The 20,430-nt window shown below is 42.1% G+C and overlaps 1 protein-coding gene across 1 annotated transcript; it reads right to left on the bottom strand.

The window, feature by feature from the left end:
- Positions 1-1,233: 1,233 nt before the first annotated feature.
- LOC122095125 (enhancer of rudimentary homolog) lies at positions 1,234-1,605 on the bottom strand. Its single transcript, XM_042665610.1, has one exon. It carries the CDS (start codon positions 1,603-1,605, stop codon positions 1,234-1,236), a length of 372 nt encoding a protein of 123 aa, XP_042521544.1.
- Positions 1,606-20,430: the final 18,825 nt, after the last annotated feature.

Below are 20,430 nucleotides of genomic sequence, written 5' to 3'. Positions count from 1 at the left end.
ATCAGAAGTCTCAATCCGTTTGATGTCCATGTCTAGCTGGTTTCTGGACGAGGCATTCAGCGCATCACTAAAACAAAGGGAGACATTGGAAAGGCCTCTCACGGGGAAATAGGAGAGCTCCAGAGGTCACGAGGAGACAGGAGCGTGCACAGCCGGACTTACCTGAGTTACACAGCGGAGAGGGGGTGCCCTGCAGTGAGCTGCGTCCCCGAAACCCACCAGGGTGGGTGGGGGAGGGGAGCCCAGGTGAAGATCCACCGCGACAAACACAAGGAAAAAAGTGGGAACTGGAGGCAACATGTGAAAACCCCACTAAGCCATGACGCTGGGTGAGACAGAGGGAACCCTCAAGCTGAATACTTCCGTGTTGCACCCCCTTTCCATTGCTGGAGGATAGAACGAATGATGCAAGTGAGGGTACCCAGCAGGCCAGAGGGTGTACTGTGTGGTAGTACTAGGACTCGTGGTGAGAGAAAATGAATTAACACCCTTTGGGTGATCTAAGCTCTTTAGGTCTGACCTGAACCTATGTTGAAGAGAAATCACATAAGCAAAGTGCCAGGTAATATCTGCCACTTACTTAATGATGGTGCCCCCTGGCCCGCACTCAATCATGAATGCCCTCCTTCTTTTTGGAGAGAGGCAGACAGGTGGCAGAGATGAGCGAGAATATGTGTGTGTGTGGTGTGTATGTGTGCGTGCGTGCTATGCACATCAGTCTTTGCTTCTTCAGTCAGTGGAAGTAAAGATGCCCATCTTGAGAGCCACCTCTGCCTCACGGGGAAAGCCAGTCTGTCCTAAGCAGCTCCAAGCTGATTCACAGAGAAACGAAAAGAAGACAAAACCTTTATTTATCTATACATCACTAAAGAACATTTATTTACTCTGCACTAAGACCTTGTCCTGAGGGCTTATAACAGCACCCCAAAATCCCCCAGGCCCCCACCCCCCCATTCCCCCCCACACACACACGGCCTCTGCAAGGGTTTGCTGGCCACATGCTAGAAAGCAGATCAAGAAACTGGAACCAATGCGAACTGACAAAAGAACAACTTCCATCTAAATTAGGAAAACACAGAAACAGAAGAGCAGAAGGGCCATTGGGTGTTCCCGCGGATGAGCTCCTCCCAGTGCCATTTAATTCACTCAGAAACAGGCTCAGACAGTAACGCTGCACACTCCTGTATCCCAAACCCCAACAACCCCAGAGCCCTGGGCGCGGGGGTGGCCAGCTCAGTTGCTCCCGGGCCTTTGGGCCTGCGCGCGAAGCAGGGCGTAGATCTTCCCCTTGATCCAGTCTTTATTGTAAGGCTGGTAGGTCTGGGTGTCCGCTCGGTACACCAGGCAGCTGAGGTCCGCCAGGTGGTCGATGAAGTCAAACAGCTGGCTGATGTCGTAGGTGATGGAGGGGCAGTTGGGGCTCATCCTCTTCAAGTGCTCCTCGTACATCTTGCAGACGCCCTCCATACACCCATCCACCGAGTCGTAGTCGGCGTACGTTCTGCCCTCCGGCCTCTTGGACGGCTGGACCAGCAGGATGGTGTGAAACTCCAGGTCTGAGAACACATCTGCAGGAGGGCGGTGGGCCGACGGCTTCCCTTCCATGCCTACAGGGGAGGCATGGTTTGCTGGTTTGGCTCCTTGTCACCGTTTCTCAGCCTGCGTGCTGTTTCCTTGGGGGGAGCAGGGACTGGGGCTGGGGGGCTGGATGCTACCTGGGCGTTAACCATCCCAGGACCAAAGGCGTTGCTCCTGACCTCCACGACCATCCGCGAGGCTCAGCCACAACGCCACCAACTGCCAATCTAAGAATCCTGTCTCCCTGGGAGGGGTGCCTGCTCAGCTGCTCAGCAGCATCCTTCCCTGGCATGGCGCTTCTGAGGGCTGAGTGTCCTTCGCTAGCATCCCATTGCTTCCATACACACAGGCAGCCAGAGTTCTTCTTCTAATGACAGGGCAGGCCTCCTAAGTTGACCTCCTAGTGAATACCTTACTCCATCACCTCCCTTCTCTGCTTCCCCTGCTCCACCTGAAGCACCAGAATCTTAAACGAAATCAAATAGTTTTGTCAAAAAGATGCTTTCTTTTCTTTACACACACACACATTTGGTTCCACTTCATTGGAATTTATCTTCAAAGAGCAAATGTCATCTCGACTCTATTTCTAATCATCTCCGCGGAACTTTGAGAGTGAGTGAATGATTTTGATGTACATCCAACTCAAGCTGCATAATATACTGTTCTATGGGCTGTTCCATCTGGGAAACACTGAGAGATAAAGAAAATAATCTGGTTATTTGCTTCCTACAAATTACTGCTCTGAAAATTAGTTTTTTTTTTTTTTAATGTAGAAAATCAGATCATATTTAATGCGTTTTAATCAGGCTTAGCTTTTTCAGATGTTCTGGGGATTTCAACCGGATATTGATTGACATCTAGCAAAAACACTACAGTCTATTCAATAGAGAAATTCAGATCATGCAAATAAGGACATAATTAATTGCCAACCCGCAGCCAGAGCCATCCGTAAGAGTTGTTTTCAGAAACTTGGGAGCCAAGAGAAATAGAGATAAGACTAAGGTACCTAGTATGTACTAGGAAATAATAAATTCATTCTAATTATAATCACTCTGGGTAGCAATAAACAGGAAAGGGCCAAACGTACCTTCAGCAGTAATGTGTTTCGTGGACAGAATGTACTGTGAGCTAAACTCACTCTGAAAAATTATAGCTTGTAGATTCAGAATTCCAAGAAGAACAAGAAGACGGAGCACACATTTGTACCACTACATTCCTCTCTCGTGCAGAATAAAATGCTTCTGGAAAGAGAATGCACTTGTCAGTCTGGTTACTTGGTTTTGAAAGTTTAATGATCTAGATTTGTGCTTTGTTATCTTTTTTTTTTACATATTTAAGCAAAATGTTGTACAACTTTAAAAAAATTATCAGAATACCAGCCTGCTTCAACAAATGGATGAAAATGACACATTTTGCCTTCTTTGTCAAAAAAAAAAAATGTTTCTGCTTTTATTCCTAACCAGAAAAAAAGAAAAAAACATTTGCATACTGTCTTAGATAGGACTCTCCAGAACACAACTACAACCATTTGGGAGAAGGAGAGGGAGAATTGGGTCATGTGACCCTGGAGGTGCACAAATCTGCAAGGTAGCAGGAAGAGGGTGGAGGAGGACAGCCAGAGAGAGCTGAGGCCCAGCTCAAAGAGAAGAAAAGAGAAGATGGTGCTGTCCATCTTGGGCTGGGGGTAAGGAGGGGGAGGGAGGAGGCATGGCCAGAATAAAGATCCAAAACTCAAAGAGGCCCGCCCACATTACGCTGAAATCCATCTAATTTGAATCTATTTAAACAGCCTGTAGGGGACTCATAAAATTAAGCCTCACTTAGATATCTATTACCTCAGAGCCTCTATTACCTCCACTGTTTATAGTGCATTCTCTTTTACTCTTCTACCTTCCTGCTTTTCCTTTCTTTGGCGCCAATCTTGGGCTGCTCAAGGTAGGAAAAGATGCTGGAAGTACCAGGAAGTGAGCTAAAACAAAGAGCCCACTCTTCGTGAATAAGGTCTAGGTGTTGGTAGAGGATCTCAAGTTCTTTGTGACACTCAGAGATCCAGTCTACTCATCTTGAGGAGGAGATAATGACAGGTCTGATGACTTTGCCCTGTCTCCTGTCCCTACTGCCCCAAACAGTGTGTGAGCATTAAGCAAAGGCCACCGACAAGCAAGCTGCTCTCCTGCTTAGTGCCCCCTTCCCTTCCTCTTTTTCCCTTCCCCTAACTGCAGTCTTCAGTTCCTATAAAGAATTGTCTTTGTCATTTCTCCTATTTGTCTGGTTGCCTGCTTGCTTGTTTGTACCTGTGCTGGGGCTTGAAGTCACAGCGTTATGTGCCTGCCTGATTTTTTATTCAAGGCTGGTGCTCTACTGCTTGAGCCACTGCTCCACTTCTGGCTTTTTGCTGTTTAATTAAAGAAAAGAGTCCTTCTCCTGGAGCTGATGACTTCTAACCACAATCTTCAAATCTCAGCCTCCTGAGTAGCCACGATTCCAAGCATGAACCACCGGTGGCCAGCTGTGGTTGTTTTGCTAAAGATGATCTCTAGATTGAAACAAAGGAATTAGTAGTAAGGGGTCATTTGTTTTTGTACTTTTTTTTAATCCAAGGATTTAATTTATAATGTACCCACAAACACCCAATGATCGCATTTTTAAATATTTAGTATGTTCTTCTCATAAATATAGAAAGACTAGCCAATTGTTTCTATAAATCTAGGTGGGGGAAATTCTCTCATGGACAGAGATGCTCAATCTAGTTGTTCACAGAGAACAAGTACATGAATGAATGAATGAATGAATGGACTTCCAGCTGTAGAAGTGAGCACATGTAGAGCTCCTTCATGACAAACATTAGAAGACCACTGAACTGAATGTAAGAATTCCAAGTGGGAAGTTCCAGCCCTACTTCCAACACCATGGACAGAAATGCCCACAGAAGACACATCACCACTGTTCCTTAATTGGAATCCAAGTGTTAGGCAGCGCAGACAGGAAGAGACTCCATCTACAGGTCATGGTGGCTGGGTAGGAAAACAAGCTCAACAGAAATGGACACTTGGCACTTGGTGAGTTATGATCCCCACGGAAATAAATCTGGGGATGATACTCACACCTGGTAAATTATTGTTTAGAATGCAATCAAAACTTGGCCCTGAAAACATGGTTATAAGAAGTTTATACCCAGTGTAAGTACTTAAAAGGGACTCATAAATCTGTAGACTCTCAATCATCTGTGTTTTTCCTCTTAAAGAAAGAAGATAAGCCAAACTACTGCCTAAGCCTTCTGACATTTTAGGATTAGAAACTTTATCAAAATGAGCTTCTACAACTCCAATTATATAATAATATAAAATAATGTAAAAGTTTACTTTCATTTAATTAGTCAATTAATATTCATTACACAACAGACCCTTTCAAGTAGTGAAGATTCAGCATTGAACAGAGACAAAAAAAAATCTCATGACTTCACAGAAGGTATATGTCAGAAAAAGAGATAGTCTAGGGCTGGAGGTGTGGCTCAAGTAGAAGAGCATCTGCCTAGCAAGTATAAGGCCCTGAGTTCAAATCCTAGTCCTATCAAAGAAAGAGAAAGAGAAAGGAAGGAAGGAAGGAAGGAAGGAAGGAAGGAAGGAAGGAAGGAAGGAAGGAGAGAGGGAAAGTAAAAAGAGAGAAAGAGAAAGCTAAAGCCAACTGTTCTGGTTATAAACTAGTAGAGGCAAGAGGAAGAGTCTGACCCTTGGGCCTCTTAAATAAAATCACTTGTGTAAGTGCAGATTCCCTCAATCCTTGTCCAATTGGATTCTGTGAGTCTCCCAGAAGGAGAGGGGAATGTTTAGGAGTCCTACCAAGTATTTGATGTAGGTGATACAGAGTGCACTGAAGAAATACTGTCCTAGAATTCCTGATTCCAAAAACAGACTTGAAGCACTACAAACCTTCACAATTTCTCTACAAACTGTTATTCTCTTCTTCTCAAATGGTCCTGCAATAAATATGTTTGATGGGATGTCACCATTTTGACTGGGATCATTTAGTTAGAACCTATGGAATGCATGGAACTTTGTTAGAGATTGGGGGGGGGGCAAACAATCAAATAATAATAAATAATCAAATAAATAATAGATAATCAAATAAAAGCACTAAGCTTCTTTTTTTGTCGTTGTCTTTGGTCAGTTGTGGGGCTTGAACCTGGCAGTTTGGCCACTGTCCCAGAGCTCTTTGTGAGCAAGGCCAGCACTCTACCACTTTGAGCCACAGCACCACTTCTGGTTTTCTGGTGGTTTATTGGAGATAAGAGTCTCACAGACTTTCCTGCCCAGACTGGCTTTGAACTGTGATCCTCAGATCTCAGCCTCCTGAGGTGAGGTGTGAGCCACCAATACCCTGCTAAACTTCATATTTTAGATCCGAGAGTAAGTCTAAAATACTCTTAGTAGTATTTTAGTTGCTGTACAAGCAAATTCCCAAGGTGCTTGGTGTATACTCTGCAAGGAAACTCATCCTAAAAATCTCCCGCACAGATCACTGCCATTATTTCTTCTTCTCAATAGCTGCTCATGAAAGAGAAGCTTTGTGACTTGTATTTGTCACTGTGTCTACTGCCACCACCACTGTGCTGGTCATGTGATAGATAACACGTTTGTGAAGCCCTCAAATAACAACGTGAATGAATGAATGAATGTGTGAATCAACAAACAAGCTGACCTCTCCTGGATCCATATTCTCACCTAACAAATGAGTGGCTCTCTTGAATGACAAGGCTTCCTGTTGAAGTCCCCAATTCGAATGTGGAAAGACAGAAAAGAGGGGATAAACGGGAAACCAGCCAATTATTGGCAGCTGCTTCCAAAAACTAGCCAAAAATAATTACAGAATTCTCTTTGCCACATGGCTGCCTGGCTTGAAGTCCTGATCTGGATACATCTCAAATCAATTCTGCAAAACATCTATCTATTAAAGTGGGAGGTAGAGGTAAGGCAGTTTGCAAGAGTTGGCTAGTCCCCCAGACTTGGGGTTACAAAGGGCACCCTAATTCCATTGCAAAACCTTATCACCCTTCAGGTGATCCCCTTCGCACGGATGATGATGATGATGATGATGATGATGATGATGATGATGATGATGATGGATGAAGGTGACCTGTGAAAGCCTTTGACTGTTAGCTTAACTACCACTGCCCTCTGCTGGAGAGAATTAGAAGGTAGCTATTATAGATGATGTTTTTCAGATTATGTAGGAAGGAGCCCAGTTGTTCTTCTCTAGTCAAATCCAAGGTTAAAAGGATCAGTACTTGATTCTCTTTTTTTTTTTTTAACTTTTTGATCCTGTCTTTATAAAAATTATGATATTTTAATCATTGTGGACTTTTTTCCACTTCATTCTTTCCAGGTTCTTTTTTTTAAGCTTGCTTTTGACATGTAGTCGTTGAATATACTTAAGGGGTACAATGTCATCTTTTGGCACATGTATTCTTTGTGTAGCAATCAAATCAGAGTAAGTAGCATGTCCCTCAATGCGTACATCAATTCTTGGTGGTGAGAACATTCAAAATCCTTTCTTCCACCTGCTTTTCTTGTGTGTGTGTGTGTGTGTGTGTGTGTGTGTGTGTGTGTGTGTGTCTCTCTCAGATGGCTAGGTCCTGCTCCAGGCTGATTTCTACCACTTGAGCCCTATCATCACTTCTGGCTTTTGGAGGATTGATTTGAGATAAGAGTCTCATGAACTTTTCTGCCTGGGTTGGCTTCAAACCATGATCCTCCAATCTCAGCCTCATGAGTGGCTAGACTTACAGGTATGGGCCACTAACACCTGGTTACCTTCCAGCTATTTTGAGATATTCAGTACAATTGTATTAGACCTCATCTCTTTCGTGTGTAACAGAAAGCAGAACTTAATGTTATCTAACTGTACTATTAGCAGAACTTAATGTTATCTAACTGTACTATTATCCACTGACCACTTGCTTGCTATTTTACTCCCTCAACCTCTGGTAACCACCATTGTCAATTTTAATAATAGGAGATACCATATAAAAAATAATTACCATTTCCACAGAAAAGGTTAGCTATCCATTGTGTGAGGCACGGAAACCTTAAAGAATAAAAACAGCTAAGTGTATGTTTATATACAAACACACCTACACACATCTACATCTATACACGTGTATGTGTGTATGACTACATGTACACATGTGCACGTGTATTCTTATGCACATATATATCTGAGTATCATTTAGGTCTAGATTCCAAATATAAATGAAGACACACAATACTTGGCTTTTGAGCTTGGTGTGTCTCACTCAACCTGATATTCTACAATTCCATCCATCTTCCTACAAACGACATGATTTGCATTGATTGCAGTGTAGGAACCACAAGGTTAAGAGTTAGACTAGAAACAGGGAGACCCAGGGACTTGCTGTGGTAAAAGACCCTGTAAGAGATTATAGTGTCCAGAGATAAACTAATGATCATAGAAGTTGAAAGAAGAGAGTGTTTTAAACACTATTAGCAAGACCTGGTTGATGGATGTGTGGTGTTGGGAACTGAATATGTGGGTTCTTTTACAAAACTGATTTGTTGAAGTCTAAACCCTCAGCCTGGCATATTTATAAGAATGCAATTAAGGTTAAATGGAGGTCATACAGGTAGGACTCTGATCTAACAGTTTGTGTCCTTAGGAGAAAACACACCAGGAAACTCTCTTCTTGCTTCTGACTCTCTTATCTGCTTTCTGAAGGTAAACATTTCGAAGTAGGAAGAAACCCTCTCTCAAAACTAAATTTACAGCCAGGCACCGGTGTCGCAGGCCTAGCTTCTCAGGAGGCTGAGATCTGAGGATCGCTGTTTGAAACCAGTCCTGGCAGAAAAGTCCGTGAGACTCTGATCTCTCCAATTAACTATCAGAAAACCAGAAGTGGCTCTGTGGCTCAAAGTGGTAGAGTAGTAGCCTTGAGGAGGAAAACAAAAAACAAAAACTCAGGGACAGTGCCCAGGCCCTGAGTTTAAGCCCCACCACTGCAAAACAAAACAAAGAACCTAAACTAGATTTACCAGCACCTTGTCTTGGATTTCTGTTATATAAGCCACTGAGTGTGTACTATGGGGACTCAGGCAAGGTGAACTGGGACTCCAGATTTCTTTGGTGGCCTCTAGGTAGACTGAAGCACCAGCCACTGACAGAGAAGCCAGGAGAAAGTCTTGTGTGGAGGGATCAGTGGGGTAGACCCATTCTAGGCATCTCGAATCTATGGACCATCTATGTATAGACTGGCAGGGAAGCTATGTAAATCTGAAGCTCACAGAAAAAAAAGGGACAGAGCCTTGGGATCATTAAAGCTTTGACAACAGATGAGACATCTTTCAGGAAGAGAATGAAGATAAATGAAAAGGGCAAAAAGGTTGAGAATGTGAGCTTAAAACAATCAGTAATATTTAAAGAATGCAAAGAAGAAGGATCCTTTTTTGTATTTATTTTTTATTGCAAAAATACTGGACAGAAGGGTTACAGTTACATGAGTAAGGTAATGAGTACAGCAAGTGACACTGTGGCTCAAGCAGTAGAGCGCTCGCCTTGAGCTGAAGAGCACAGGGACAGCGCCCAGGCCCAGAGTTCAAGCCCCATGACCGACCAAAATAAAAAAAAAAGAGGAACTGTTACATGAGTAAGGTAATGAATACATTTCCTATGGAGCATTGTTACTCCTCCTTTGTTTTTCCCCTGCCATCCCTTCCCTCCCATCTCTCCAATACCTCCCTCCTCCCACTCCCAAAGTTGTAAAGTTCATTTTCAACATAGTGTCTTGTACATCTCATTGTTACAAGGTTTCTTTTATTCACAATAACTAGTATATGTCTAGGACAAGCAGAAAAGCTCAAAAGCTATGTACATATGACTATATAAGATAATGCTAAGCTAAGCAAAATGAACTCCAAGATAGAGGCATAAGTGGTTTTATCTTTCTTGCTGTTGTTTTTAATGTATTTATAATGTACCATGTGATTTTTTGTTTCTTTTGTATGTTCTTCCCCCACCGTATAACCCCTGTGGTCACTGTATTTGATTCCGGTGTCCTGCATCTTGTATATACATTTTTCTAATTTGGGGAGGGGAAAGGAAATAACAAAATGCTGAAATAAGGATATAGGTTGTCCCATTGTAACAATGAGAATAAGTATTCTTAGGGAAGTTTAAGAATAGAAAGAAAGCTAGACACTGTAATACCTTGTAATCCTAGCTACTCAGGAGGCTGAGATCTGAGGTTAGAGGTTCAAAGCCAGCCCGAGGCAGAAAAGTCCAGGAGACTCTTAACTCCAATAAACTACTCAGAGTGAGATAAAAAGACTCTCTGGGACAGCACCCAGGCCCTGAGTTCAAGCCCCAGGATTGACTGGCCAAAAGAAAAGGAAAACATCCAAGAATATGGTGGAACGGGGGTGGGGGGGGGGAGTGGGGGAGAAGGATGGTATCAAGACAGAGGGCATGAGCCATAGTGTTAGATGCAATTGGAAAATAAACTCAATAAGATCAATGTTGCAGCAATGAGGACAGTACTGAAGACCTCAGATGGAGAATTCTTGGTGAGGCTGCAGAATAAACTTCAAGATAAATGGCAACCAAGCAACAAGAGAAATAAGGTCAATTCATATTTGCAAATATTTTTACCCTTGAGTTGTAATTTTAATAGATGTAAATAGTGAGACAGAATTCATTACCAGAAGGCATAAAAAGATACGTTATTTGTGCAATGCTATTTTTTAAATTAGGCCATTTTGGCAGGTTAGAAATGAAGTCACATTTCAACCTTGTGTGCTGCTAGGTTGGTATGTTTGGTTCAGATTAGATTTTAATAGAAATGGAGCCTGGTGAATCTCGGAGCTTTCAGAGCTGCTGTTTGCAAGGAGACTTGAGAACAAGTATAAACACATGCTGACACCAGGTAACTTCCAAAGACATTTTCTGTGTGTGCTGGAACACTGGTTATCATTAGTATAGTTCAAGGATAATATTATGCTGCACATTATTCTAATCAGGATCTATATTGACCCAGACAGACCTTCTCCAGTCTAATGTTGACACATGTCTCTGGATTATAGTAAGTTCTGAGACGCACAACCTCCTCTCCCTCCCCTTTCCTCCCCCCCCCTTTCCTTTCCCTCATTAATTATCCCAGGAGGAAGATATTATCCACAGTGGATCATTGATTTCACTTTGAGAAGGTTGTTCACCTGAGAATTTTATATATATAGTGAAAATACCGTAGAGAGGGTTATAATTACATGGGCAAGGTAATGAGTACATTTCTTATCAAGCATTGTTGCCTCCTCCTTTGTTTCCCCTTCCTATCCCCCCCGCCCCCCCCCCCCGCCCCCCCCCCCCGCCCCCCCCCCCGCCCCCCCCCCCCCCCCCCCCCCCCCCCCCCCCCCCCCCCCCCCCCCCCCGCCAAATTCTTCCAGCACACCAAGTCTTTTCCTGCCCTCCAATTCCTGCTCCCTCAAACTTCTAGGGTGTGGTCCACTCAAGACCCATTGCCTTCTCCCTTTCCCTTCTGTTCCTTCCACATCCAGGGAGACTTTCTCTCATCTTTATGCAACAGAACCGGCTCTCGGACTCGTGCAGTCTTCCAAACTGTTGGTCATGACCCGGTCTTCACTTCAAAAATGTAAAAGCTTAAAACTATCTGGGCGTCTGTGGCTCATGCCTGTAATCCAAGCTGCTCTGGAGGATGAGCACCAAGGATGGCAGTTTAAAGCCAGGCTGGGCAGCAAAGTCTATGAGACTCTTATCTCCCATAAACTACTCAGAAAAAGCCAGAGGTGGCACTGTGGTTCAAGTGGTAAAGTATTAGCCATGAGCAAAAATGCTAAGAGACAGGGCCCAACCCCTGAGTTCAAGCCCCAGTACTTGAAGAGAGGGACAGAGGGAGAGAAAGAGAGAGAGAGAGAGAGAGAGAGCACCAAATGTGAAATGAAATCTCCATATGAAATCATCATAAATTGTAACCCTCTTGTACTACCTTTTAAAGTTCAGGAACTAAAAAGAGAAAACCCATTGCACGCCATAGATACAATTTGACAGCAGTATTTGAAATGGCTGCATAAATTCCTTGAGGTGATTGTACTATAATTTATTTAAATAGTTCCCAGTTTGGGAAAATTTAGTGATTTTTTTTTCAGATTTTTCTAAACAATTCTGGATGGACATTTTGGGTGGCAAAGTCTTTTAAGACATTCTTCAGATTAAACTCTCACAGGGCTGAGAGTTTCAGCTATTTTAAACAGCATTCAGAGGCCATTCAAAATTATCCGTAGACACAGATGGAAATGGAGAGCAAAAGTCTGTAATGATTTCCTGGGCCAAGGCATTCGCTAGCTCTCCTCCTTCTTCTGATTCCCCAATTAATGTTTTCCCTTGTACACCATATTGGTAGCTCACTCTAGATTCACTTGCCACAGATTCTATGCAATCATAGAAGCAAACACATAAAAACGTATGTGCTAGATCAGTTCGAATATACACAATCCTTATCCCTGGGAGAAAAGTGTTTTTCCTACCAAGGCAGTTTGCTTCCTTTCTGTTCCTCTTATGAGACTTGTTTTCTGAAAAGGTAGTGCTTTGGCCAGGTGGCTTGGCCCTTTCATTTAATTAAGGCATCCTGTTAGAAGCTGCTTGAGTTTTTAGTTTCATCCAGCGAATTAAGCCACATCCTTTTGCTGATTGGGAGCCTGAGCTCAGCCAATGGGAGCAGAGGGACGGGGCCTGCTTGATTAATGATAAAATGGGAGCCACCTGCTTGCTCAGTTTGCTTGCTTGCCAGAGTTTTGGCAACCTCGCCTTTTGCTGATTGGGCGCCTGAGCTCAGCCAATGGGAGCAGAGGGGCGGGGCCTGCTGGATTAATAATAAAATGGGAGCCACCTGCTTGCTCAGTTTGCTTGCTTGCCAGAGTTTTGGCAACCTCGCCTTGCTGAGTTCCTTTCAAGTTGGTGTCCTTCTTCTTATGTGACATCCTGAGCTATTTTTAACAACCACAGAGTAATGGATGATTAGATAATTATTAAATAAATAAATATTAATTAAATATAAATGGTTAATAAATACCTATTAAGGACGGTGATGTTTGAGACACAAAAGTCCAGAGAAAAGTGAATTTCTTGTCCAAGTGACTTTATCCTCATGGCTTAGATTGGAAAGCCCTTCTGAACCACCAACAGATGTAGTTTAGAGCTACTTAGGATTTCTCCAACTTTTTTTTTTGCAGAACTACAAAAAAAAATGGGCTAGAAAAAAATATGAGGCCAGTTTCTAATTCTTTCACCTTTGCCTTGATTCATCACTTTGTGGATTTGTACAAGTTATTAGCATAGAAAAAAATCTCTGGTGAGTCATAGGACCACAGTATTCTGCACAAATATTAACACCACACACACACACACACACACACACACACACACACACACACACACACACACACACTTGCATACTGCTACCTGAGCAGCTCTCTGCCCAGGAAGAAGCAGAGACTTCAAGACTCCATGGCCTGTGAAAGGTGTGTTTAGCATTTCTAGAAAAGTAAGGCTAATTGTGTTTGCATACTGGGAGAAATAAATGGCTTCAAATACATATTTCCAATTCAGATGTGACATTTTCCTAACGAAGCATTGGTCTTAGCCAAGAAGAACACTGCCTTATAAATAAATACATTTTCTGTACATGCTACCCTTCGATTTCAAATCTGGCAAATTATCCTAACTTCTCATCCCCCAATTCAGCAAACATATGTGGGTATGCAACCTGTCCATCTTATTCAAGAATGCAAGAGCAAGGTTTATGTAAGGTCTGTCAATAAAGTGTAAGTATTGATAAGATTTATTTGGTTCCCACTTCCTGTAACTTAGCATTGGTTTTCCAGAGGAAAAAAAAGAGATTGGTTTGGATAAACAACATCATAGTGGCCATGTTCTTTTTTCTCATCCTTTTTATGAAGAAGGAACCCATGACATGGAAGATTCTCCATACAGAGAAGCAGAAAGGGAACAGAGGTTCCAGCTGGGACATGATGAATCATGGAGTCAGTCGGTGATACAACCCCAGGATTCCCGCAACTGCAGCCCAAAAACCCTGGAGACCCTTGTTCCTCACCACCGACAGCACCTGGAGAGGTGTACATCGCCTATGTGTATGGATCACCTGGTTTTGTTTTTCTATTCCTGGGATTTGAAGCAGGGCTCTTGCAGACTCCACCCTTTAAACTATACCTCAAGCCTCGCATTTTACTGGTTAATTCCAGATTGGATCTCAAGGGCTTTTCTGCCCAGGCTGGCTTCAAACTGTAGTCCTCTAGATCTCAGCCTCCTAAGTAGCTTGTATAACTGGCATGAGCTTCCAGTTCCCAGCTCTGGGCGTGTAGCTACAGTTGGAATGTTAAGGACTCCCCCAAGAGCCTATGTGTTAAAGGCTTGTTCCCCAGGGGGGTGCTTCTGTGGACGGGTAGACTGCTCATTAGGCAATGCCTAGTGGGAGTGGTCTGTACTGGGGGGTGTAGCCTTGAAGGAGATTATGGGACTTCCTCTCTCTTGTTTCCTAGCTACAGAGGTGAGCGGTTTATGCCGACAGATGTTCCTTATCGCCGCTATCTGACAACATTGTACTCCAGGCCCAAGCAACAGGTTCACCGAAGGTTATTAGACTCAAGTTCCCCAAATTGTGAGCTAAGTCAACCTTTTCTCCTTTAAGTTAACCAGTCAGATATTTCCTTATAGAACTTCATAGAGTAATGAATGAGGAAATTCCAACATCAGAAGACATTTCCTTCAGTATCACACGAGTCCACCGCTCTCTCTTCTTCTTCTCTCCCTGGTCTTGCTCACTCGCTTCTCTTCATTTTACCCACCTGGTTGTGATGGATTTCTATTTCTTGTCCCTCTACTTAATCTCTTCTCTTTTCCTACATTCTTAAGTTGCCATGAATCGGCAAATCTAACAGATTCCATCAGGCTGCAAACTGCATTTCTATTTTAGCCGAAAATTCAGAATAATAAAATAAGCCTTCGTTTCTCAGGTTGAATGAAAAGACAGTGTTGCACATCAAATGTGATCAGATTTGATTTTAAGATGAATTAAGTAACAAATACTGTACCATAACTTTTAGTAATTCTACCTTTTATAAACCATTGCTAGCAGTGTCCTCTAGTGGCCAATATGGGAACTGATAGAAAAAAATACCAAAAGAAAAAAAAAAGCAAGAATAAATATACATTTTCTTGTGTCCAGACCAAATAACATGCATGAGTCAGGTAATGTGTCAGACATTGAAGAAGCCAGATGATACCAAAGCAAATGAAATACCGACCTTGTTTCTAAGTAGTTCAACTCCTGCCCATCCTATTCAGAGAGATGGATATTTGTTTGGTTTTTTTTTCCCTCAAATATTTGTTACACTTTTATTTATAACTTATTTTATTTATAATTTGTATTTGCTGTTGACTTACACTTTTATTACTATTGGCAATAATTGCAAGTAATCAAGCAGGTCTTTAATAGATAAATAAAAACAGGCCATAGAATATTATTCAGTACTAAAAACAATAGTAACAGAAACAACTCAGGAAACAAAAGCTATGAAAATGCCGCTAAAAATCTTAAATGTGGTTAGAATACTAAGGAAAGAAGCCAAACTAAAATTTCAGTATGCTGTATTATTCAATTAGATTCTTTAAACCATATTACTTCAACTAAAGGTTGTAGAGCCAATAAAAAAAGATCACATCATCAACATGTTAATGGGGAGGGGTAGATAGATAAGTAGAACAGAGAAGATTTTCTAGACCAGTGAAACTGGCATGCGTGATATTGTAATGATGACTGCACATCGTTCTACTTCACTAAAGAAAAATAAAGGAAATGTGAATCCTAAGGGCAATTGTAAACCTTGGTTGAAAATGATGTGCCAAGTTAATTTCAACAGTTGTAATAGATGTAACACTCTGGTGTCAACATCGGTCACAAGGAGAGGAATGTTGAGCAAAGGAAAGGAGTATGTGCAAGTTGAGATGAATAATACCTGGTTGAAATATGTATTGGACTAGACTCTGTGAAAACGATTCCAAGATCACTAGCACACCTATGTAGAATTTCTAGAGAATAAAATTTTTATTACCCAAAGGAATAATTTCAGAAAAATTTTTGTGCATAAAAATGAGTTAAAACCTATGAGTTAAAATCTATGGGATGGAGAAATAGAGGGAGGACAGTGGAAGGGGTGACACTGGCCAAGATGCCCTGCACTCATTTCCCAGCTTCTGGAATTGAAACCCTTTTGTACCACTACATAATAATAAATACATATTTCAAAAAACCCATCTGTGAAGCTGGGCGCTATCTACTATCTGCTATCTGCTATCTAGTTGGGAAGCTGAGATCTGAGGATCCCAGTTCCAAGTCAGCCCAGGCAGGAAAGTCTGTGAGACTCTTATCTCTAATTAACCACCAGAAAACCAGAAGTGGGGCTGTGACTCAAGTGGTAGAACACTAGCCTTGAGCAAAAAAACTCAGGGACAGCACCCAGGCTCTGAGTTCAAGCCCCAGGACCAACAAAACAAAAAACAACAAAAAAAGACAACAAAAACCAAAACCTATCTGTGAACACGAGTGATAAACGTATCACTCAGATGGGAAAGCCTAAGTGTAACATAACGAATTTTGAATTTTGCACACTGACATGAAAACTTTAACTATCTGAAATGTGTTTAACCTGTAATGTTCATTTTTGAGTCCTTTTGTTTTTAGCTTTGGTAATTCATCAGTTCAAGATGGCTGAGCATACACATTTACCTCTCCTCCCTCCAAAAAATCCTATTGAAATGATTAACAAAAACAAAACATGGGAATAAGTATGTAGAAAGTTGAATAATAGGAAAGGCGGTATCACCAGACCAAAAGAAAGCACAAGGGGACCATATACACGGGGCAGGTGAAGAACAGAGTCATGTATGGGTTGTACTGGTATTCACAGAAAGAGAGGGGCAAGGGGGTCTTGAACTCAGGGATGTCTCTTAGGAGTATTTTTTTGCTCAAGCCTGATGCTCTAACTCTTAATCCAAATCTCCATTTCTGTGTTTTGGGTGGCTAATTAAAGAGTCTCACAGGCCTTCCTTCTTGGACTGGCTTCAAACTATGGATCCTCAAATCTCAGCCTCCTGGGTAGCTAGAAACACAGGAGTGAGCCTCGGGCACCAGATTGTCCCCTTGAGTCTTGAAAAAGGATTTCCTTCAAGTTACCATTTCAGTCTTAATTAGTTAAAAGAAGAGATGTGAAAGCGCAGAAGGAGAATTAAGGAAGAAGAGGCAGAGACAGGGATTAAAAAGAAGACAGCAGACGGTTGTCTTTAAAGAAGTAATTAGAATAGAGTGAGATCATAGAGATGGACCGGATACGTATACATTTAAGTAAAAGAAAGCAGGACACAGACAACAATCAGACAGGGACAAACATATGAAGATACAAGAAGAAGATTCCTACCTACAAGCCAAAGTGGAGATGGCACCGGAGACTGACTCCACGAATATCTTGTTCTTGGACTTCTAACTTCTTCCACATCTGTAAAGACATAAGCTTCTTTCTTTTCTTTTCTTTTCTTTTCTTTTCTTTTTTATTCCTTCCTTTTTTGTCAGTCATGGGGCTTTAACTCAGGACCTGGGTGCTGTCCCTGAGCTTTTTCACTCAAGGCTAGTGCTTTACCACTTGGAGCCACAGTGCCACTTCCCAGTTGTTTGGTTTTTGTTTTTGTTTTCTGGTCGTTAACTGGAGATAAGAGTCTCACAGACTTTGTCCTGTCTGGGCTGGTTTCAAACCGTGATCCTCAGGTCTCAGCTTCACAGGTAGCTAGGATGATAGGTGTGAGCCACCAGTGCCTGGCTAGGACATCAATTTCTGTTGTTCAATCCACCCAGCCCTTTGCTGTGGCGGCCCTAGTGTATTAGTGCACGTAGACTCTGCAGAGCCTAAAGAGGTAATGCAAGAGTGTGAACAGTTCAAGACCTTAAAGGGGAGTCACCACTGATTTGATGTTATCAGGACCAGAAGTCACACTGTTCTAATCGTATAAATCTCAGCAGCTTGACATATAGTGTTCCATTCCATTTTCTTTCTTTAAAGCAGTTTCCTCTTTTGGTTTCTGAGAATCTGCATTCTCTGTTTCGTCCCCATCTCAATCTACTGCTTCCAAGTTTCCTTTGTCAGCCCTTAAGATCGCCTCTAGAAATTGGGAGTTCTCATGTTCCATGCCGATAACCATTCTCTTCCTATATCAAGACATAAAATCGATACCACCTATATATTGATCATCTAGAAATATCTATCTTGAGATCAGACCTCTCCTCAAAGAAGTTCCACTTCACGGGCTGGGATGTAGCTCAGTGATAAAGCGCTTGCCTACCAAGGATCATGTCCTGGGTTCAATCCCCAGTAGCAAAGGGAAAAAATGTTCCACGTCACATGTCCAGCTAAGGGATATTTCTGCTTCTGTATTTCACCCATCTGAAATGCAAGACATAATGTTGCTTGACCAACACTATTCTTCATGCCCCTGTTGTGCTGAACATTACAGCGGTCATCATTCTAACAAGTCTCTCTTTTCTCATCTTGACAAGTCCAAATCTATTCAACCATCAGAAACTCGAGTTCTTTTGAAAAATGACTTATTTTTCAGCGCGTGCATATTACCATTTTTCCTCCTGCAAAAGGCTTATGGAGGAAATGACTTCCAGAATTTTTTATTCAACGTCAGTAACAGTCGAGCTATCAATTCTTAATCTTTCTAAGAGGTGATCTTTCTTTTCTTGCTAATATACTTTTCTGCTTTTATTACCTTTCCATGTGCACAGAAAAGGGCCTAGGAAGTATATCTCTCATCTGCCAAGGGAATCTACATTTTGGTATGTGTGCCAGCTGAACCAGCCCTGGGGTAATCTTTTTATAAAGTAAAAGTAAGTCAAGTGAATCCTAAATTTTTATTTTTTCAATGATTTCCCTTTGAATTTACAAGAAAATCAATTCTCTGTTGGGTCTGTAGGGCAATACCTCAACCAACCAAGGGTGAAGGACCAGCTTGTATTTTTTTAATGCCCCAGCCCTCTGTGATAGATACTTTTTTGTTGTTGGTGGTGGTTGTGGGGCTTGAACTCAGGGCTGGAGACTGTCCCTGAGCTCTTTTGCTCAAGGCTAGCGTGGTACCACTTTGAGCCACAGCTCCACTTCCAGTCTTCTGGTGGTTAATTGGAGTCTCATAGGGACTTTTCTGCCTGGGCTGGTTTTGAACTGTGATCCTCAGATCTCAGCCTCCTGAGTAACTAGGATTATAGGCATGAGTCACCGGTGCCGGACTGATCGATACTTTTATAAGACCTAATAAAAAAATAAATTACCGGGGGAAAATGAAGCCAGGAAGGGAACATAAAATATTTGTCTATTTTTTATTAGACCGGACAGATATAAAGTCACTCTGTGAAACCATGAAAAAGTTTTAAGTGCTTGTTTTCAAGTTCTCTATCTCAGCAACTCCACTGATGCGCCCGGCCAAGGATCAGCCGTGACTACACCATTTACCTCCTGTCTCATTCTCTAGTGTTGTCTTCAGGGCTCTCTCCCTCCTTAACTCTGTTCCAGCCCTTCCTTCTGGATCTCACACAGAACAACTTCTTCCCGTCTTTGAGACACGTTTCTTTCCCTGAAGACGGAGGCTTTGTCACCCTCCGGTCTTCTGTCTGCACAGCTGCGTCTCACCCAGTCTTCTTCTTCAAATTGTCATCTCAGTTGAAGTAACGCGCTAATTCCATGACCGCATAGCATCTCGCCCATATCTCCTGCTACTTAGAACCACTCATATTCTGTATGTGCTTCTTTGTCCACTGTTTATCTGCTAACCTAGACTTCCAGGGAATAAAGGAAGGCACCGCATCAGCTTTGTTATCATCAACACTTGCTATGTCCTAGTAGCCCCCCAAATACTTGAGTGACGAAATGAGGAACTGGGTGAGCTTTTCTGATGCACTATCAGAAAAGCACTGGGCTTGGCCCGAATGCCGAATGCTACAGGATTTGGGCCAACCCAGCCAAAATGAAATCACCATTCCATGACTTTATTCAACTATTCATTTAAATTAGAAAATTCCCGGGTACAGCAATCCATGAGCAGAATACGATGACACAGCGGTCTGCCATTAACTGACCTTAATGGTATGTTTCGGAGAAGAAAAATTCTTCTGAGTCTTCCATGTCTTAAATAACTTCACAAATACTCGTTTGTTCACTTTGTGGAAGGGTGTGAGATTTATATTCCATTCAGATAAGACCACTGGCCTACAGGAACCAACATTTTAGAAATCTAAAATGAACTATGAAAATTTTAATGGATTCAAGAAAACTTTATTATATTATGATTTATGATTCTTTTTTTTAATTTGACCTTTTATTTGTACATCCTTCTCCAGAAACTACTCTTAACTTTCCATTATCTTAGAGGAGGAAAACTCTCAAACACAAACAAAAACCTGCAATAATGAAGTCATTGCTTTCCTTTAGATTTACTAGCTTCCTTTTCTTTTCTTTTCTTTGTTGGTTCTGTGCTCTCCCTTGGCTTTTTCCCTCACAGCTGGTGCTCTTCCACTTGAGCCATTCCTTCACTTCTGGTTTTTTTTTTCTGGTTAACTGGAGATAAGTCTCTTAGATTTGCCTGCCTGGGCTGGCTTTGAACCTCGATCTTTCAGATCTCAGCCTCCTAAGTAGCTAGGACGATAGACATGAGCCATTGGTGCCCAGCAGGCCATAGCTTTTTTAGGGAAGAAATCTTGTCTCTGATTCA

The sequence above is a fragment of the Dipodomys spectabilis genome, unplaced genomic scaffold (assembly GCF_019054845.1).
Source record: "Dipodomys spectabilis isolate Male_0828 unplaced genomic scaffold, ASM1905484v1 ptg000335l, whole genome shotgun sequence".
Classification (NCBI taxonomy): Eukaryota; Metazoa; Chordata; class Mammalia; order Rodentia; family Heteromyidae; genus Dipodomys; species Dipodomys spectabilis.
The sequence above is the reverse complement of the archived record's forward strand: the minus strand, read 5'-3'. Positions and strand labels throughout refer to the sequence as shown.

Excerpts from the sequence above, each read along its gene's own strand:
- LOC122095125 (XM_042665610.1), bottom strand. The coding sequence starts at position 1,605 with ATGGAAGGGAAGCCGTCGGCCCACCGCCCTCCTGCAGATGTGTTCTCA.